At 47.8% G+C, this 21764-nt stretch overlaps 1 protein-coding gene across 8 annotated transcripts in view; it reads right to left on the reverse strand.

Moving 5' to 3' along the window:
- Window positions 1-3615: 3615 nt before the first annotated feature.
- CACNA1I (calcium voltage-gated channel subunit alpha1 I) overlaps window positions 3616-21764 on the reverse strand; it is a 149539-nt gene continuing 131390 nt past the window's right edge. For 6 of the 8 annotated variants that reach the window (XM_040559040.1, XM_040559019.1, XM_040559022.1 and 3 more), the window contains 11 exons: window positions 21351-21460; window positions 20624-20757; window positions 19912-19982; window positions 16182-16260; window positions 15485-15606; window positions 14385-14729; window positions 13604-13750; window positions 9218-9334; window positions 8685-8850; window positions 7739-7935; window positions 3616-6277 (listed from right to left, as the gene is read on the reverse strand). In XM_040559040.1, the coding sequence (XP_040414974.1) occupies window positions 5576-6277; window positions 7739-7935; window positions 8685-8850; window positions 9218-9334; window positions 13604-13750; window positions 14385-14729; window positions 15485-15606; window positions 16182-16260; window positions 19912-19982; window positions 20624-20757; window positions 21351-21460 (2190 nt within the window). In that variant the 3' untranslated portion in view covers window positions 3616-5575. Of the gene's footprint in view, window positions 6278-7738; window positions 7936-8684; window positions 8851-9217; window positions 9335-9354; window positions 10939-13603; window positions 13751-14384; window positions 14730-15484; window positions 15607-16181; window positions 16261-19911; window positions 19983-20623; window positions 20758-21350; window positions 21461-21764 lie in introns of those variants that run through there. The other 2 variants (XM_040559051.1, XM_040559068.1) reach the window with 2 other exon arrangements.

Below are 21764 nucleotides of genomic sequence, written 5' to 3' on the forward strand. Positions count from 1 at the left end.
AAGAACAAAAGCTTGGATTAAAGTTGTTTCACTGAAAAATGTTTTCTCTCTGGCTTGCCATCCATCACTGATGGTTTGTTTTGAGGTGACATCTGCACCCATATGGGTGTTTGTGCCCGAAGGAGGTGCAGCCGCCCTGCTTGCTCGTGCTGGTGGTTGCTTGCCCCTCTCTTGGAAATGCTCTGCTAGCTTCTGCAAAGGGACAGCACTACTCCCTTAGCATCACTCATGGGAAGGAAGAGAAAGGAAGTGATGGCAGCAGGGCAGTGACAGGTGGCAAATCCCACTGCACCATGGTCAGCACAGAAACCTAATTTACAGCACAAAGATTCCCACCAGCGTAAATGTGCTGGAGGAAAGGGAGAAGAATAGCTGCAGGAGGGGCTGCTGGTGTTTTGCGTGGTGCAATGCAAACCAGAAGCAAAACAACAACAAGAAGCCACAGCATCTTCTGAAGTTTTCAGAAACAATACATCTGACTGAAACAGTGGGGGCTGATGTGCGCTGGCCTCCAGGGAAGCATCCTTGGAAATACAGCAACATGGGGGATGTACCCTGCCATCTGTGCGATCCCGTCACAGGCACAAGTGAAAGGGCAGAACCCTTATTGCTGTGACGGCTGCCGGAGCAGAAGAGGCATGCTGCAAAGCGGTGGCTGGGCTGCTGGTTTTGGTGGGGGTGAGAGCTCTTCACTTGTAAATTGAGCACATCTGCTCTGGAAGTGGCCGGGAGGCATAAATATTGAATATCACATTGCCAGCTCTTGTTCAAAGTGTGTCAGGATCTTAGCAGAAATAAACACGGGGCTTGGAAATATGCAGAAGAAGGGAAAAGTGCTAGAGAAGAAATATATATATCTAAATGAGAGGGAAGAAATGAATGATAATTCAAAGATACCGACATACTGAGCTCCTACTGGAAGCCAGTGCTTAGCAAGGAACAAAAATAACATGGAAAAACTGAGAAGTAAGGCAGAGCTCATAAAATAAAGTATTCATGAAGACCAGGGAAGTGAATATTTGGAAAGTCAGATCACATGCAGCTAAACTGAACTGGATGGCATACATCCAGGGGCCTGACTTTGCAAAGCACTGAGCACCTCCTACAAGGTGTGTTGCACGTTTTGTATTTCAGCCCACCAGAAAATCAGCGGGGTTTAATTTTCCTCCTCTCTGTGAAGTGCTGGTGATGAGAACAAGAAAATCGAAGCTGCCTACCTCCACATCTTCTGTAATAAAATTTTGAGTTTTCAAGTTGGCAACTGGCAGCACATTGGCCAAAATAACTCTCTGCTTCCAAACCATTGCCATAACGCCTTTTGCGCTCATTGTGTGGGTGACGGGGACATCTCCCGTGGTGTCTTGTGGGCACCTCACTGGCTGGGGACCCAAATGCACAGCAATGCTGACTTCCTAAGAAAGGCGACAGCCTGCACACTGGTCATTGCTTTCCATGTTTCTAATTTCATTAGGAAGCTTATGGTAGTGAGGATGAGGAAGACAGATGAAGATGGAGAAGCCAGGAGAATTAACTCCAGAGGCACGTCTTGTTCGTGTGGCAGTGCTGGGAAAGGGACTCTGGGTGCAGAAAAAATGCTAAATACTGGTGTGTTTTCCATGGGCAGTTTAGAGAAGGTGAGAAGTTTGGGTGCTGCTCTGGAGCTGGACTGGAGGATGTGGGAAGAGAGGAAAATGTACATGGAGGACAGAAAAAGTGATGAAAGTGGTGGAGAAACTGGTTGGCAAGGCAAGGTAAAAAGAGCTAAATGCATTCAGCTTGGTAAAGCAGGACGCAGCAGTGGTGCGAGGGCACGTGGAGGAGCTTGGCTTCAAGCAGGGCGAAGAGATGATTTTGGTGACAAGTGTGGGGAAGAGCAGGGTGTGAAGGTGGTGAGGCAGTTTGACACAACGGAGCAATCTTGGGCTGGCAACAGCAAGGAGCTTCCTAGCAGGAGCTGCTGCAAAGCATTCCCCTGTGGGAAGCGGGGAGTAGGAGAGACTAGGCAGATCCTGGGCTGCCCTCAGGTGTTGTCTGGGAGGTGGGCGGGTGATGATGGAGGTTTTTGCTGGTGCTGACAGCTGGGAAAGGCAGTTCTCACCAGGAGAAACCGCGCAACCTGCCCCGCTGCAGAGAGCCCCAGCAGATACACAAGGTGTTTGCTGGGTGTTAGCATCCTGCGTCCTCCTCGGGAAGGATGGATGTTTCCTCCTTCCTCTTCAAACAGTTAGTAAATAATTTAAAGAGAGAGACAAAATATTCTCTAAAGATAACCTACTCTTCTGTTTCCATGGCAACCTCCTTCCAAAGCCAGAAGCCTTCTGCTGGAGTCATACAGCACAGGGTGAAAGTCCTCTCGTGGGGAGGCAGAAGCAGTGGCATGACCCCGTTGGGAGGTGAAGGGGAGACCTCATGCAGAGCACAAGGGCTGTCACAAACCCCCAACCACCAGAGAAGCAAAGATTTTTCCCTTGCAAGTCAGTTCCAGGAGGAAGTGAGAATAAGCTGAGAGCACGTTCACCCTGGGGCCTGCTAGTCGCCCTGCGAGGCCTCCACCACCGCCTTGCCCACTGTGGCATGGAGGCAAGGAGGCCTGGCACAGGAGCTGCAGCCCTGGAGCAGGGTCTGCAGAGTGGTGAGGGACAGGGGGGCAGACACCCTCTGCAGAAGGAGTGGGCAGGATTTTGCAGAGGCAGCAGGTGATTTGGACTCCTCAGAGGAGGAATTGGGGCCTTCAGGCAGCATTCATCCTCCACAAAACCGTTCCTCAGCCCTGGGGGGAAATCCAGCCTGTCCATCTGCCCATAGTTCCTACTGCTTGCTCTCACTGGGGAGGTGAAAGCAACCAGGTGAGCAGAGTCACCCAGACTTGTGATATGATCCACAGTCACCTGCACCTTCAACAGGCCTGTGTTTCCTTTACTGAGGGAGGAGTAGCGATCCTCCTGCTGGCAACCTGGGTGAGCTCCTCCTGGAGTGTGACCCCTCTTCCTTCTCAGCTATCTCACCTGAAGGCCATGCGCCTATCGTGACCATATAGCTTCTAGCATTGTGGAAGCCCACCTCCAAGTCCCCTATGGCCACTTTGCAGGAAACACCCTACGCATTGGTCTGTGAGGGGGTTGGACTAATTAATATATTTTTTCCCCATTTGTTTGTTTTATTAACCCTACCTCTGGCTTCTGGGTTTGAGTTTAAGCCTTGTGTAGCCTGAGTTTGATGTTTGGCCATTTGGGGTCTGACTGCCCTCCTTCCCCAAGAACAAGGAACCACATGTCTCATTTCTCCTCTCTGCCCCTGGGAGAGCGGGCAGGGGCAACTCACCCAAAGAACAACGAGCGCAAAAAAAAGGCATTTAAAGACCCTTATTATTGCTTTAATTAATCTGGACTGGAAACCTTTCTGCAAGGAGGACCTGGGCTCTCCTGTCCTCTGTCCACAGGTCTGACCTCCCTGCAGTCAGCGTGCACACTGCCGAGACAACAAACACTCTGTTCAGCAAATAAGTCAAGTCCGTGTAGTAATTATCTTTTTCCTTTCTGTTGTTTGTCCCAATTGACGTGATTGCTGTTTACAACTCCAGTTCATAAAATGCAGCAGCAGCTTAAAAAAAATGAGATGGGAATCCACCAGTGAGCCCTGCTCTTTCTCTGAGTAGTGCATCAGCTTCCCCATCTCTGTAGGGCTGCTGTCCTCCCTCTGCTGCCCTTCTCTGCTTCCTCTGAAATACCTTGGTGGGTCTTGCCTGGGTCAGGAGGAAACATCCCAAAGTCTTAGTGCCCCCTGGGTGGCTGGCTGATGCCCTTTCCTATCCACCTGTAAATCTGGCCAGGGCACAAAACCAGAGGAGAGGTGGGCTGACCCCAGCGAGGAAGGAGACGTGTGTGGTCACATTGCTGGAAGAGGAATGGGGGACACAGCCCCTGGAGGCCTCACTGCAGCCACGTGGGAGAGGATCATATCTCTGGATTGGGGTCCTGAGGCAAGGCTCGGTTTGAGGAATCGGTCTGCCCTCTCCCACCACCCCGCAGCACATGGATGGTCTCCTGTGATACAGCTGGACGCAGCTCCCTCCTTCTCACCATCTGGTGAGCCAGCCAGGACACAACGCACACAAGCACCCTCACATCTGTGCACGCACACACACACAGACATACACACTGATGTTCCTGCTCCCCACATCCACGGATGCACACAGAGCAGGCCCCTGATCCCAGCTACACTGATGGAAATTGGAAAAACACCAGAGGATGGAGGTGACACTGGAGAAGAGGCAGAGCCATCACCAAGCCAAGGATGCTCTTGTAGGGTCTTCCTGCCAGGACGTAGTGCAGGGTTGGTATCCAGTCAGGGGGCCCACTACGTTTTGTGTTGAAGCCCCCTTTGCTTTTATTTGTCCTTTTTAAAATTCTATTCTTGTCATCTTTTTATATATATATATATATATATATATAGCTATAGATACAAAAATAACAGATAGGTTTCTCTAGAGATGGTTTTTGCACCTTTGGGCTTCTAAAAGAAAATATCACAATTACTGCAAATGAAAGGGGAAAAGTGCAGTTTCCCCTCTCCCTTTTTTTTTTTTTTTTACCTCTCCCTCCCTCTCCTCCCCTGCCTGTCCCACTCCAAATTTCCTTGTGTACCTTGCACATTTTTCCCCTTAGCAGTTTTCTTTCTTTAGAACAAAATGCAAAGGACAAACCCAACAAAACAGCTACAAAAATACACCACGGAGCCCCCATCCCCTCCACCCATGAGCACCCCCTCTGTGCTTGCACATTCCCTTCAAAGCCAGGCTTTTCACCTCAAAACATTTCCCGTGCTCCACAGCTGTTTGATTTTCCCCGCCACCAGGGCTAGATTTTCCCGCGATTTTCAGCAGTGAATTCACTTCAAGCCAGAGCTCAGCTGCACTACACCAACAGAAGTGCACAATCACTGTTTGGCCAATTTACGCTAGACCTGAAGACCTGGCCCACAATTTTTAATGTTTGAAATGGAAGCATGAACAATAAGGAAGTTCCCAGAAACAGGTGAGGCAAGCCCCGGACGCTCTTCCCTTGCTGCTCACCCCACTTCCCTTCACCCCACCCTGCTTGCCCACCCCCCTTAATTCTGCATAGCACCTCCTTCAGCCCCCATTTGCTCCTTCCTCCTTAGCACTTTCTGAAATTCGTAATCTCTCGGTAAAAAAAATAAATAAATCGATCTCTCTCTATATATGTATATAACTAAATGGCTGCCAGGCAGCAGTCACCTGGCAGGAGGGTCCCATCCCTCCCAGCCCCATGGCCTTTTCTAGTCACTGTAGTCTCTGCAGTGATGGTCCAGGTCTTGCCCTCGGGCAGGACTGTTCCCGTATTGCTTGCACTCTCCCACGCCTCTGAGGTACGGTACCAGAGTATTTATTCTATATATATATATATATATTTATGTATATATATATATTTATAATTTTTTGTTTGCCTGGTTCTTTTTCCCGCAAATCCTTTGGAATCGCTGCTGGGGAGCAGCTGGCGAAACGCGCTCCCCATGCTGGCGGCCGAACGCTCCCCCCCTTGCACCCCAGGGACCCTCATCTGTTCCTCTTGCTGACCCCGTCACCCAGCTCCAGCTCGGACGGCAGCGGGGAGCCGCGCTCCCCTGTCCCCAATCTGCCAGGGCCGTCCGGTTCCTCTCCTTGCCCGGGCGAGGGGGTGTCCTTGCAGAAGTCCGTCACCCACGAGGGCATGGAGAGGAAGCCCCGGGGGTCGACAGTGTAGAAGGGCTTGGCGTGGTGGGCAGCAGGGCGGCGGGGCAAGGGGCTGGCGTGGAGGCTGCTGGTGCTGCTGCACTTCTTCCCTAGCGTCAGCCCCGGCGGCGGGGGCGAGAAGAGGGAGGTGAGCGAGAGGCTGCTGAGGGTCTCCGAGGGCTCGCTGTTGTTGCCGCCCCCCCGCAGGCTGCTGCCTGCCCCCTCCTCGTCCGAGGGGTCCATGGAGTCATGGTGGGTGCAGCCGGGGCTGGTGCTTCCACCGCTGCTGTGGCTCCGCTGGTGCCGGCGGATGCTCCGCAGGCTGAAGAGCCCCCGGCCCCGCAAGCTGCGGCGACGGGAGGCCGGGGAGAGGGGGGCCGCCAGGGGTCTTTGGTCGCCAGCGGCTGGTACGGGGCACAGGCCCACCGGGAGGTCTAGGGTGCACTGGGGAGAGTCGCTGAGGTTGAGGCTGTCCTCCAGTGTGGTCTGCAGGCTGCCCGCCGAGCTGCTGCTCCGGCTGTCCAGCGAGGTGTCACTCTCAGGGGCCTAGGGAGCAGTGGGGTGAAAACATACTGAGCTCAGGCAAGAAGACAGACAAGACACTTTTTTTTTTTTTAAATGATTTAGGGTGTGAAGAAATAAATTAATTCCTCCCTCTCTCCCTGCTGTTGAGGATGGCAGCTACTATCCACTTGAAACATGCTAAAAGTCTAAACAACCTACCCTCGTTTAGTTTAAAGCCATTTCTCCTTGTCCTATCACCACCAATCCTTTCATCCACCAATACTCCCAAGTCCTTCTCTACAGGGCTGCTCTCAATCCACTCATCACCCAACCTGTGTTCATGTTTGGGCTTCCTCCAGCCCAGCTGCAGAACCTTGCACTTGGCCCTGTTGAACTTCATGAGGTTCACACAGGCCCACCTCTCAAGCCTATCGAGGTCCCTGTGGATGGCCTCCCTTCCCTCCAGTGTGTCAACTGCACTACTCAACTTGGTGTTGTCCAGTCTCCCAAACCATAGCTATTCAATACAGTTTACCTCACATAATGAGAAGTTTACCAATTTCTCCTTTACAATGGCTCAGTACTTTTGCCCCAGCACTATGCCAGCTCCAGAGCTCTCTCCCTTCATGTCTAAACTTCTACGAGAAGTTCCAATGCTGCAACAATTCAGTGGCCTCAGTTCAAGGCTAAATTTATCCCTGGTGAATTTATACACATTTGTATTGTGCCAACTGTGTCTATCACATAGAACTGGATAACATAATTTATTTTTATTTTTATTTTTTTTTTAGTTTGTCTGGAATAGAGTGTCCCTGTACACTTCAAACAGGAATTGTTCATGGAGTATCTTCCAAGAACAATAACAAGGATCTCTGTTGTGCTTTCATCTCTCTGTCTCCTCTGCTCTTCAGAGACACTTGATCTTTCCTCAATGCTTTTATTCTTCTCTTCAGTGAGAAATAGCTGCCTTTTCAGAAAAAGACAGCACCTTTCTGGAATGCAAGATCTAAGTGGGCAGGGGAAATCAGTGAGCTCTGGGACATGGAGTATGGATGTGGCATGACAGAATGTGGAGGACGTAGGTGGGGAGAAAGCAGGTGTGTGATCCAGAGTCATGGTGCCTGGAGGGACTGCAGTGGCTATGCAGCTGCCATCTGTGCTCACACTGTGGCTGCTATCTGTGCTCACACTGTGGCTGCTGTGCATGCAGGTGTCTGCACTGCACTTGGTCCAGTGGCTCAGGGGCAAGCTAAAATGTGATGTGATTTCATTTTCATGTGGGGCTAGCTGCAGCTGTCAAACTACTTTTTGATCCAAAGCAGAAGAGCATATAATTTCAGGGGATAGAGCTATGCAACCCTCCTTTGGTGTACCAATCTCTCTCCTCCCCAACCCTCCTGTACCCTGTAGTCCCCTGTGCTCCTCCAGCAGGTCAGATCCAGGTCACACAGCCTCTGACCACAGCTGGCCTCTCTTGTTCAGAGAGGAAAGAGGATTCCTCACCTGGTGAAGAAGTGAACAGTTCACACTCGGAGACCTCAGTGATGCCCATGAGCCTTGCAGAGAGATCTTAGGAAGGTTGCGTGGAGACGAGACCTTCTCAGGCCCTGTCTGGGTGGTAGAGATGGCTGGGTGGAAAAATTCTGCTGGTACAGGTAACAGAGGGCAAGATGTACCTGGAGAAAAGGGGCTGGGAGGGACTGACAAGAAGAGAAACAAAGAAAGAGAAAACAAACAAAAAAAAGTTTAGGAGTCCTCCAATTTGATTTGGTGTCTTTTCTGCTGTTACACTGAGGGTCCTGCAAGTCCAGTACATGGAGGGTATTCGGTTACATGCACTCCTGGCCAAGGAGCCTCAGTCTACTGTTCACACCGTGAGTCCCTCTTTCTGCACAACAACCAAAACCTGCGCCAGACCCTGAAGATCTAACACAGCACAGAGCTGTAAAGCAACAGCCCAGCTTGCCTCTCCTGTTGCTGCTCTTGGAGGGAAAGGCTGAGCCATAAGGCCTTGATTCAACCAATCTGTCAATCACTGACAGAGGACTTTCATCCCAGATTCTACAAAGCAAGGGATGAAGGGAGATAAATTAACTGGTGATTTAGGAAATCTGGTGATCACAGGAGGCCAGAGAGCACTCATGAGTAGAATAGGGGCACTTCCACAAAGGGCAGACCTGCTACATGTTCCCTATGTCTGTATCTGAGGAGCCTGGTCTCAGGGGACACGTAGGCAAGTCTGAGGGAGGGAGGAAGACACAGCATTGAAGAAGGAAATGCTCCTCACCCCATTCCTGAGGACTGGCAAACTGAAAGCTAGTTCTTGGTTAGTGTAACCCCACATCAGATTACCTCCATTCCTGGCATGGGGGAAGGCAGGAGGAAGGCAGATGAGCTGCACCAACCCACACTCTCAGCAAACCTGGAGAATGATGAAAGCTGTCCTTACCTTTGGTACCTTCATGCTTTAGCCAAGACTGGACTGAGTTGAAAGGAGTTTTCTCCATTTCGCACAAGTAACTGTCTGGGTTTGTAGAGCCATCCGCGCTGGATATTGGGAGGAGGCATTCCCCTAAATCTCCTACCCCAGTGGAGTCAGGGCTGTCCTTGCCATCCTGTTGGAAAAAAATAAGTGAAGACAAAGCCTGGTGAAATTTAACAGCAGACAACAGAGCAGACTTGTCAAAGCCTCAGAAAGGCCTGACTCTGAAGGTATCTTCAAGTTAGCTGAGAGATGCTCAGATTTCCCAACCAAATCCCCTAAATTTAGCCTCGTTCAGAGGCAGTTACTGACAGCAGTGAAGAAAACTTTCAAAAATGTACATCCTTTTTTTTTTTTTTTTTCTCTTCTATGGAGAAGCTCTTGAAAAGTGACCAGCATTTATATTCCTCAGCAGGGACACTTGGATGAATACTAAACGCTTCAGAAAAGGAGGCACAGAAATACAGAGTGCAACATGCCCATGACCACCTGGGGCTAACCTTGGTCTCCTTAGGACTCAGCTGAGAAGTGCTGCGATTATCTGACTCATCTCCTAGAAGGATGGAAGAGGACTTGTCTGAGTTGAGAGATAACGCTTCCATTTCGGCCAGCTGGACCTGCAGGAAGGGAAAGGAGCTGTCATTGAACGTCTGGAACCCACATTTCAAGCACTCACACCATTTATGATGGATAAGTAAGAGCCTGTAGACCTGAGATGAATTTTACGTTATATTCCTTGGATATATCAGGTACTGCCTAACCCAGACCTGGGCTGGACAGGAGAATCCAATTTTAAGGAAGCTTGAATGTAAGATCTGCAAGCAGCCCACCGCCAGTCCATGCTCCCCTAGTGCCAGCATTGCAGAAAGGAGTCCTGAATCCATCCCAGCGATATGGCTAGCACAAGGCCCTGCAAGTAAAGCCAGGCAGAAAAAGGGCTCCCTCAGGCTGATGATAAGGCAATCTGCTCTGCTGAGGGATGAGGATTGGACCCATCCCTCTGAAGGCGCCAAGGACAGCCCTGCTTAAACATGAAGGTGCTTTCATTCCAGGGGTAGTCATGCCTCTTGCAGTCCATGCCAGTATCATGCTTTTCATATACTCTTACCTTCGCCACTGAAACCCCATCTCCCTCCATCTTTCCTGCATCTTTTATCTCCCCTCACCTCTAACCTACCCAAGACCTCAGCTAACACCACCCTCCCTCCTGTTCTCCATCCCTAAACTCACCCCTCCAGCCTTCCCATGCTCAGTTCTCTTGCTTTCTGAAACCAAGTCTGACTACTGCATCTTTCTTGTCCTCAAGGCTCAGCTCTGCTCCAGTCCCATGCCTGAGCTTGCTTCATCATTCAGCCTATTTCATAGCATATGTCCCCTCTCCCATCCTCTTTCCGCCAAGCTTTTAATTCCCCTCAGCCTGACTTCATCTCATCCTACAATGCCTGAAAAGTACCCTCCTTTTTCTAGTAGCCTAAGCAGCTGCTCTATCCCTCTTGTGCTTGACTTTTTGTTGCTGGTCTCTAGAGTCCCATCAGTTCCCACCACCAGCACCTGACTCAATAGTTATATTCTGGGCTGTCTCAGTCAGGAGAGCTTGCTTCCTGGGCAGTTATCTTGTCTTCCCCTGTTTTTGTGTTTGCAAGAAGTAGGTACAGCTTTTGTGCTCTAAGAGCAGGTGGAACATTTGGAGAGATGACTCCTTCGAGCTGGGAGCTGAGTGGCCTGGGCCAATGCCAGAGACTGGAAGTCTCCATCCTTGGATAAGGCACTTCAAATATACAGAAGGGAAAACCTGAGCTGGATTTAAATAAAGGGCACAAACAGCATCCGCATTTGGGTTGTTATTTTGACATACAAACTTGGTGCCATTCAACCATGAAAAGAGCTCAAAACCAACAACTGCTGCTTGGAGTGCAGACACACCGGAGAACCCACAAGGACATTGTGTCAAGCATACTACACAGCCACCAGTCAGCAACTGCTTGTGTATAGACACACCGTCTTCATCTAGTCCCACTTAATGTGCGTACTCATCCATTACTCGCCAAAGTGCTTGATACAGCACAACAGCCTTACAGCTGTGCTCGTAGAGACGTGAGTGTGAAATGTGATAACATCTGTGACTACCTTCTCTGACCATAAAAAAAGGGTTTCATCAAAAGCCAGAATCGTCCGTTCTTCACTGAACCACTTGCTCACAAATTCTCATCACCTTGGGATCCTCAAAAAAAGCATAATCAACAAAGTCACGAGTAGAGAAACTGCATGTGCAAAAACACTGTTCACGGCTGCTCACTGACAAACTCCTGCCGCTGGCTAGCTATGCTATCAGCCACCAATACGCAGATGTCTAACAGTCAGCCAGCCCAAAAGTGAAAGGATAGAGATGAAATGAGAATAGGTTAATGATATGAGAAAAAAGTAATGTTTTCCTGTTTTGTTCTTATAGTTTCCATTACTGGAGAATATTTAAAAATATTCTGACTAAAGATGGAGGGACGAAAAAGTAAAATAAATGTGGGGATGAGGGGATGAGTACAATCTATAAAAAATGCTTGGGGTATCAACCACAGACACTGAAACATGCACATATAGCCCTTAGAAAATAACTAGTTTCAGATATAAGCTATCTTTAAAATAGAGCCATGATTAGGAAAATCCTTAATTGTCCAAAGAATTGGTTTGAAAATAAGATGCCAGGAGTTTGACTCGTAATGATGCTGAGCACTTCTACTCAACACAGTAGAAAGCTTAGCACATATTAATAACTTTGAGCCTACATTAAGTGTTGTATTTATCTGCTTTGCTCAGTATCTTCCTGGATTAAACTACAAATGAAATGGGAGCAAACATTTTTGTCTGATATGTGATTGTTTTCACAAGGGCAGAGTTAAGGGTGATTTGGTGTGCAGCAAGCAGACTGTTTTGTTCAAAGGCACATGTGCTGAAAAGGACTAGACAAAAACAGCTCTGCCTGTATAAACTGCTGTTGTTTCTGAGACAGTACAAATCTTTGTGTACAATGTACAGCTAGTACTAATGTACAACTCTGGTTATGTTGGTATACCTTAGTACACTCTAGTTAATTAATGATTATGTATACTGCTATGTGCATTGCTGATGTTAGTGCTGGATTCAAACCTAGCTGTGACAGTGTGCAGTGATTTCCTGTTGGAATTTCCTCATTGTTTTTCCTGCTATTAAATATGAAGGGAAGGTCATGACCAACCGTGACTTAAAATCCTGAGCTTTAATTTTGATTCATATGATGAGAAATAAAAGATCTACATTTCATTATTAAAGGTATTCCTGTGGATATAGATAATTTCTTTCCAATTCCACATTTTAGATGTACTGAAATATCAATTTAGAAAAATAATTTATGGCTATATAATAGCCATTAGAAAATACGGTCTAAGAATAATTATTTGGTGGTGATCATTCTGTTAAACTCTTTGCTGTGGCTGTGGGTTGCACTTGAAGATTCTGCTGTCTAGTTTCCTTGCTGGGAAGGTGAGAAAATCTGTTGCTGTTGTCTTTATTCCCAGGCAGGGTACTGAACACTATCTGGAAGGTTTTCAAATGCACCAAACTAGCTGCAAATTACTTGATTTGGGGGTAATCCTTCCGGAACACTTTAGAAGACCTGATTTTTCTGAGAAGGCTGAGCACTGACTGCTGAATATAAGGACTTATGTAAGGCGTTGGGAAGTACAGTGACTTGAAAACTAGTTATTTGGCTGTGTTAATGCAGTATCCATGGGTGAAGTGTTGCAGCACTGAGAAACCGCAGCGATTTTCTCATTCTGGTATTTTCAAAGGGAAGCTATTGGGACAAGTAGGTAGCTGAAAGGCTGAAAAAAATAAAAGCATCAGAACTAGGGGTCCAAAGCTGAATGAAATATTGTTGTCTTCAAATATGGATAGAGTAATCTGCCAATGAGAGCTCTCTTCCCAACTTTCCTGGTTTCTTTAAAAGCAATAACAACCTATCAGGCTAGTTATGGTGAAGGAGATGGTGAAGATTGCCACTGATGACAGATGAAACAAGCTACTGAGACAAGTCTAACTATGATCACAGTACTTAAATATAACAAACCTGTTTCAGAAACAAAAATAATTCTGCTTGTCACCTAACTTCTCACAGGCTACTTTGCTCCTGAAGTTTTACAACATTAAAGGACTAATTGCTTACAAAGTGGTTTTCCAAAGCACGTATGAACTTTAGGAGCACAAGTCTAAGCCATTTGATGTCCTGCTCTTAGCAACAACCCATTTGTCAGCTAACAGGTTCTACATCTGAAAAGAGACTCTAAAACTTTCTCAGTGGGCCCATCTTTATTTAGTTTTTGCTCAAACTAATTAACCAATTTTCATCACAAACCAATCCTTGCTCACAGACAGTGACTCAGTCCAACAAGGCATGTAAACATGTGCTTAACTCACCAATCTCAACAGGGAATAAGCAAGCACACGCTTCAAATTAAGGCAAAACATGTGCTTAAATTGAATTGTCCCCAGGTGCTGTTATTGGGGTGCAAACCTTCCAGTCCTTTGTACATGAGCTTGAACCTCTGCTCTTCTTGCAGAACTGAACACAACACTGCCTTCACAGTCATTCCTCTACATCTCGTTTCATCCCTCCTGACCTACATCCTGGGACATCTCAGCTTTCTGCCACCTCAGACATCCCCCCAAGACTAAGGAGGGCAGGCTCGTACCAGAGGCAGTATCAGCAACACGTGACGGATGGAAAACACAGTCCAAGCTCTCTGTCTACACAATCTACAGCTAAGAGCACACGTTGGATGACCTGCGGGCATGTGGGTGTGGGTGTGCAGGTCTTGGGGGGACAGTCCCCTCACGCATCCTCGTACGCAGGTTACCTCTTGCTTGTCATGGTTACACTTCTCGCACATGGCCGGCGAGGAGTAATGATGGAAGACGGAGCCCGATAGGTTATCGATGATCATTAACTCCCCGTCGAAGGAGTCCTTAATAATTAAAGAGACACTGTCCAGCCATAAGTTCTCCTAGGGGACAAGAAAGGGGGGAGGATGGGAGAAATCATTTTAAGAATGCCGAGATTTTTGCTTCAAAGTTTCTTGTGAATTTGGGGCTGGGTTCTCCACCCTGACTCATCTGGAGCAGTACCTTGTTCTGCAGGTACCTGCACAGGATCACCGGGGGAGCATGTGCTCCTTAGGGTGTGTAAAGGTGCCAAAGTCCAATGCAAAAAAAAAAAAAAAAAGGATGGACTGTCTTCAATCACTGTCTGCACCACAGCACTGCTCACATCTCCGTTCCAGCTCTGCTGGCATGCCTCACTCTTGATCTGCCATTTCCCCTGCTCTCTTCTCCTGAGCTCCCCTCTCGAATTCCTCCTAACACATCTTCAGCTGATCTGCTCCATCCCTCTTCTGCTGGCCTTCAGGATCCTACACCACGATGCCAAAACTTCCAGGCAGTGCTACAGGACCCACTGCCGTTACCTCCCTTTCCCTGCACAGTGCTACCAACTCAGATGTCTACTGCTGAAAGCAAACCCCTCACCCTGAGGTGGAAGAGTCTGCCTGCTGCTGCTAAGCCTTCAGTTGTCTAGGCTGCCTGGCTTCTCCCCACAGCTGCTTGCTACAGTCTGGTTGGTAAGCTCAAAAGTGTACCCACCTGTGCCGGAGAGTAGCATCTCATGCACAGACGTCCTTCAGGATCTGTTCTCCCACCACTGCCTCCTGTTCCTGCTCCTGCTCCTTTTCCCTGCCCTGAATTCGGAGAGCCTGACTTGCGGGAGCACAGCCCATGTGCAAATTCCAGCTCAATCTCAGCATCCATCTCCGCATCCTCCTGGGCTTCCTTGTTGCTGTCATCCAGATGTTTCATGAGCACGGCTACCACCACATTGATGAGGACAAACTGGGCTGTGAGCACAAAGCTGACAAAGTACAGTGGGGAGATGAACTGCAGGTTGCTGAGGCAGCTCCGGTCATCATGGCTGCAGTCACGTAAGGTATCCTTGAGGGGAAGTTGGGTTTGGGAGAGAATGATGGAAGGAAGGAAGGACTAAAGTAAGAATATAAGCTTAGCTGCTCTTTCTGTCAAAAAAACACTGATGCCGCTGGAAAGAACAGAGCCAACATTTCTATCACCCCACACCCTCTAGGATCACGAAGTCCCCCAAGAACCAAGGACATTATCTGATCATGGGACACAACTTGTGCTCTCTGCTTCAAAGCAAATGTGCCAAAGGTGTACAGAACAAACTCCTTACAGACCACTGCATGTTGCTGCCACTGTAGCCCCATGTGTATGAACTGATGCTGTCTGGTGTTACCTTCTCTCATCAGGCTCAAAAGCACCATATGTGTTCAAAGAACTCATCTTCCCCTCTCTTCCCATCCTCTGAAGGAAGGAAATGTTAATTTGGATTGCTCTGGTAGCTCTGTAGACGGGTGCCATGTAAAATTCATTACTTTTAACTTCAGTAATGGGCCTTATGACATTAGATATTCTCTTTGCTGGGATGGCCTTCTCGCTCCTTCCAAGGACAATCTGCACTTCTCTCAGCCAGATGGCTGTAGGACCAGATGAGCCCAGGGTCTAAGTTACCATGTTGAGGTGGGAGATTCTGGCCAGAGCTGGGACTTGACCTAGCGACTCAGCTCCTGGGCTCCTCTCCCCTTTCCAACCAAAGCACTGCTGAACTGAGCACAGGTCAGGATTTCTCCTTCCCCATAGCAGGGACACCCACACCACTGAGGCCCAGTTACCTTCATGATCCCGTTCCAATTGTCACCTGTGGACACCTGGAACAGCGTGAGGAAGGCCATCCCGAAGTTCTCAAAGGTGGCGTGACGGCTCATGCCCTCACAGGGGTTCTCGTCATTGCATACTGAAAGGAAGGGGATCACAGCTATCAGCGGAGGACACACTGCCTGCCCTGAGATCAACAGCAGGAACTAGGGAAGGGCACTTCAGGCTTCTCACAACCTGGACATCTCAGTTAATGGCCTCAGCACCCTGTCCGACAGCAGGCTGTTGCCCAACAATACAGAAATTGCCCAGCAATACAGAAAAATCACTGATAGCAATGTAACTCGATTGCTTTGGGTATCCTTCCAACAATGTCACTGGGCTGCCTTTCTTTTTGATCAATATTCCATGGCAAGAGACATGAATAAGCTTTCTCTGAGTTCTTTTCTGTAACCTTAAAGCAGCATCAAAGAAGGCAGTGCAGGAAAAAAAAAAAAAAAGTTTAGGAATGAAAGAGAAAGCAGAAATTGTTTTTATTCTTTTAGAACAACAAAATTTTAGAGGGGAAATTGCGCTTATATCAAGTATGCAAAAAGGAGAATAAAGGACACCAAATAATTCAGTCCTGTTATTGAATGAGTACTGAGCTTGAGAAACCTCATTTTCCCAGCAGGTCTGCAGCTCACACTGGAGCACAAGCTGATTGAGACTTACCTAGTTTTCCAAAGAGCTCCACTCCTAGAGCAGCGTAGATGAAAAAGAGGAGCATGAAAAGCAGTCCAAGGTTCCCCACCTGAAAGCAAACCACATAGTCAGACTATCCCAAAGCCTACCTCATCTGAACAGGCGAGTGTGGATCATACACAGACTGGTTTCTTTCAAAGTCAGAAGACAAGAGCAGCAAATTACCAGTGTACAAATGCAACCAAACAATTACTCAGTGCATGGGAAATCACTAGTGATGGCACCATCCATGCCACAACTGCCATCAGCAGACTCGAAGGATGCTCTGTTCCTATCTGCCTCTACTGTAGCACAAACTCTGGCCAGGGCTGACTAAACTGTACAATTTCTGGGCCAAATGAAGACGGGCATGTTGGAGCAGGGGCACAGAGAAACGAACCCAGTTTGGCTGGGTGAGGGCCAAACTATGTATTACAGCATACAGCCATGTGCTGCAGTGTTACTTGCCCCACCAAGCTGCCTAAATCCCCTGAAATTATGCTTTTTGAAGCATAACAACAGGGCTCCAAAGGGATGGGGGCATAGCTACCCCAGCTCCTGCAATGAACCCTCCATAGGCGGAGGGCTGAGCAGGGCTTGGGGAGGCAGGTGGGAAGGAAGATGGGTGAAGAGACCCTTTTAAAATGCGAAGAGAGGAGAAGAGGGGAAGACACTGAATAAGCCAAGAGGGGCTTTTGCATCCTGTGAATAACAGCGCAAAGCCTGATTTCTGGGCTTCCAGCAGTTGCTGTTTAAAAACCCCACAATAGGAGGATTGCTGCTTCATGGCGCACAAAGGCAGCAGTATCACCAGCAATGTGTGCACTGCCCCCCAGTCCTCTGCCCCCACATCCTCACTCTCCCAAATCACTGCTCTGCTTCTGACTCTCCTGCATCCCAGCATGTGGGGCATATGGATTATATATGGGAAGCAGGAGGGGGCTTGGAATATGCAGGCTGAACAGCAACAGAAAATGCCAGTAATGATTACCACACCATTTGTGGAGCAAGGGGAGGCAGGGATGAGTTAAGGACCTGGTATTTAGGTGTTTTTGAAAAACTGAACAGTGTCTGATTCGAATGCTTGTGAGTGCATGTGGTCACTGGGCCTTTGTTAGGATCATCTACTTCAGGAGCCTAATTTAGTCATTGCAACTGCTGTGACATCCAAATTCAGGAGAGAAATGAATGATTCAGCCCACCCACTCCACTGGGCTGCCAGAACCTGGCTCCCTACATATGCAGTGGAAGGAATTATTTCTGATGACTAAATTGGACACCACAGTTAATGCTCTGAACACACACCTCTGTGCCTGCGTCTATCGGGCATTAAAAGAAGAGAAGCTAATAAAATTTAGCTAAGGGCTAAATTTCCAAGGGGCTCTGAAAATTAAAGCTCTATTCACTATTTAGAATTGTTGCTGTATAACAAAGAAAGAAAGAGAATTGAAACAGGACAACTGGAGGCACCTTATATGCCATTAGCAAGCCAAAATCCCTGATGTGAATCTGTGCTCTAGGAACATAAAGAGAAAGGTCGAGAGGAGGAAAAAGCACAAGGGAAAGGACAGCTTATTTTAAGCTGCTTCTTTTGGCAAAGCCAATAAATCTTGGAGAATAATATTACAGATAATTCAATTGTCCCCTGAAGACTCAGTGTGTAAAATATGGAGACTAAATTCAATTTTTAACAGTGAAACTGGGGGATTTTAGCCCCGCTTTGAGAGCAGATTTTGACACAACTTTAACTATGGAGTGATTTTTGATCCCTCTGTTATGTAACTTTATTAAGTGAAGCCAACCCATTACAGAGGAAAGCAACAGCCAGTCAATAGCAAGTGGATTGATCATAGACCTTGATGCTGGAAGGATTAAGCACTGCTTGTTATTACCTTCTAGGGAATACCTAGAAGCCAGACCTTTAGACATCTGCTTGTGAAGGTATTGTGGCAGATATTAATGACCTCCAAACGACAGATCATCTCGGTTAGCAAAGGGTCTGTGGGTGAGTGTGAGAGAGAAAAGAAAGAATTTGAAAAGAATGGAAGAATATGCTTGTGGTTTGTGGCTAAGACCAGAGAGCTGGGCTTGAATTGAGGTCCCAGCTGTGTTCTTTGCCATCCTGAGCAAAACACTTCTCTGCCCAATGACTCAGTTTCTCCATCTGCATTGCAGAGATATGAACATTTCCCCTTCTCCTATTTATTCACAATATTTTGGGGATAGAAGTCCAGTCTCACCATTTAAGTGCAAATATACTGCAGAGTCCTCTTACCAAGGGCTTCTAGACACTACTTCAGCAAGCTCATCATACCAGTGTGCATTTATCTGGGCTGCAGAATAAACATGTCACAGACATGCAGATGTTGGATCTGGAGACCTGCTCCGTTTCGGATCCTTGCCTGAGTGAATCACTTGTGGCTGCTAGAACAGAAAAAGAGCAAGGTGCAGAGGGGCTGCACTGAGCCAGCCTGGGGCAGCAGAGACAGAACTAATACCCTTCAGTGGCCCAAAGCTGCCTGCTACCAGAACACCCTTAATCTCCCATTCTTCACATTGTTTAATGTACCTCAGCCCCAAAGTATCCTCGATGACATAGGATATTATTATATATCCTATATATGAGTTGTATCATTATTATTATATAAAAATATAAATTATTACTGCTTAATAAAAAAAATGGGAGATCAGTCAGAGCTCAGGATCCAGGAAAGATCACAGTGTTTCCCCCTGGCTTTTGTGCCATGAGATTCCCCTAATTCAGATTGACATCATTTATTGTCACTAACATCGGAAGTAAATTCCTTGTGTAACTACTCATGCTGTTTTCAGATTGATTCTCAGCTCTGCATCACTCACCAAGACTGGCACATTAGCTGATAAATCAACTGACAAATGCCCATGCATTTTGATATCATCCAAGATAGCTGCCTGCTCGGGGCCTGCCAGGGGAACGACTGATGTATGATCAGTAGAGCAACTTGGTGCCATTACTCCTTGCTTAACAATTCTCTCTTGAGGATCCAAAAGGAAAGGGACCAGTCTCCCAGGCTGCTCATCCATCACGGAGGATCCTCTCAGTAGGCTCGGTGCCTGTGTAAAGCACCATGTCAGCATCTCATTCGGGAACAGCTGCCGCTCACAGCTCATGAAATCCTTCTGTCTAGCTGTCTTGTGGTAGACACTTAACTGCCGGCTGCGTGAGCCACAACAGAGCGCGTCACTGCTTCTCATACTTGAGAGGCTCGGAAACATGAAGGGATCCAGGAGGAAAAAGGAAGAAATGAAAGTAGGAAGGGGGAGGCACTGGATAGGAAAAGGAGTGACAGGAATGTGAGTGAGAGAGGGGGAATATGCAGGGAAGGGTGAGAGGGACGGAGATACAAAGACCTGCTTTCCTCCCGAAATGGCTGCCAGTCACTGTCCCCTTCTTACAGAGAGGGGAGAGAGGAGCTGGGGACTAGCCACAAGTGGAAGACACTAGCTAGACATGATGTGAAGAAACCTGCCCTTACCCAAAAATCAAGCCTTATTTCATTCACCCGCTGGAGAACAGAGATGCGAGGTGAGCTGTATCCCCATGACATGAAAACTTGGGCACTGCTTTCAGGCAGTTGCCTGCACAACACAGTCAACACCACCTTTGAGACACGCAGAGAAGTGACCCTTTGGAAAAAAGGTGCAGAAAAGGAGAGTCTTGGGGGAAGCTTGTGTGTTTTACCTGTGGCAGGGCTTGAACAACTGTGTCCAGGAGTGCTCGCATTCCTGTGGCCATCTTCAGTAGCTTCAGGACTGCCACAACAAACATAAAAGTGTCACTCAGACACTCAGAAGGTCCATCCTTTTATGTAACTTACTAATGTCAGTAGCACAAGGCAGATGTTGATTTCCCCTTGCCCTAGAAAAATTGGATTGTCCCTCGTGTCCCCATTTTCCTTTTTCCCATAGGCCACCCATGCTTCTTCTGCTTCACCCAGACATGGTCTATCCAAGAACCCTCTTTCTCCCAGCAATCTGTATCATAATTCTCCCTCTGCTTCAAATTTTCGTGCTTTCCACCACTTTCCCTTTCTCCAGCCACCATCTGTTAAGGCAGCTTAGCACATCTTGGTAGCAACCAGGAGGATTCAATCCTCTTCCTGTGCGAACTTTAACCTGCTTGGTGATCCCTTCTCCAAACACTGCTGCCATACTCGAGCCATAGAAGAATAACAGGAAAAATTCAGCTCTTGCATGATCTGCTCACCTTCTTGGTCCTTCACCTCCTGTTAAAGCCACTGCATCTAAATACCTGGCTTAAATAAACCGGAAAATCTTAGCGTCTAGGCTGTCCTTTCCGTTCTCTGCCTCCCTTCAGCCTCTACAGCCTCTGCTTGTACTGGTCCCACCCAGTGACCACCTACACCCCTGCCTCCAGCCAGTGTCCTTCTCACCCCGGGCAATGCGCAGCACCCTCATGATCCGGATGATAGTGGGGTTAATTGGGAGAGCAGCATTGATTTCAATCTCTTCCAGTGTGATGCCCATAACAGACAGCAACACAATGGCTAGATCTAGCTGGTTCCACCTTAAGAAGAAAAAAATGAAGAGAGTTAGGGAAGACAGAATTTTTCCACTTCCCCGAAAAAGAAAGTGAATTGTTTCCACTTTAACCTAAACATTCCTTTACGTGTGAATCCAAGGCCCCACTCTGAGTCAGCCTATATGGGCTTTTGCAGACAAACAGAGATTCACTTTGCACACACCCCGAGCAGCCAGAGGCAAGCCAGCCTGATCTGAAAGCATGGAGCTGTGTTACTATGGTGCTATGCTTTGACTAATGGGCTCAGCTTTTTATGGCCTTACTACCTCGAATCAGCTTCATTATATACGTTCTGCTTCAGCATGCTCCCAGTTTGCCTCAAGGGCAGGAAAAAAAAAAAAAAGGCTGTTTCTGAGCCCACCTCCTTTACTTTCTAGCCTAACTAGTAGATGCCAGCCAAGAAGCAGTTCTTGGACAATTCTTATTATTGCCTAGGCATTGCAGCTCTGCTGTGCAGAATTGAAAGACAGTCGGGACATTCTGCTCCTGCCTCACACTCCAGATAGAGATCCATCCTCCAAACCTCCACCCAAAGCCCAACTGTCCCACAGCCACATTTGACAGAACCCTCTGCTCACCTGTCTTTGAAGAATCGCCGCAGACCGAATGCCACCAGCTTGAGAACTGCCTCCAACACAAAGACAGTAGTGAACAGGTAGTTGCAGTACTTAAGAGCTGTCTCCAGGGACTGCCAGCAGAAAGAAAGGGTGAAATAATTGAGGCAAGAGCAGTATCAAGTACATAACCTGTGGGAGACTCTCCTGAGCACCAGGAATTTGAGAGTAGATGGGGAAGCTGCCCCATGCCTCCTACCATCTTGAACATAGAGGCCACCTTCTAAGAGCAACCATCAGCTGGCCCCTCTGCCCCATGTTGTTCTGGGGATCAGTTATTGCTCCTTTCTCTTGTACTTCTCTGTACAAGAGGGAGGAGAAGGCTACTGCAAGGAGAATCCACTAAGTACTATCAGCCTCCTCCTCTGCCAATAGCCC

Source organism: Cygnus olor, chromosome 1 (genome assembly GCF_009769625.2).
Source record: "Cygnus olor isolate bCygOlo1 chromosome 1, bCygOlo1.pri.v2, whole genome shotgun sequence".
NCBI classification, from domain to species: Eukaryota; Metazoa; Chordata; class Aves; order Anseriformes; family Anatidae; genus Cygnus; species Cygnus olor.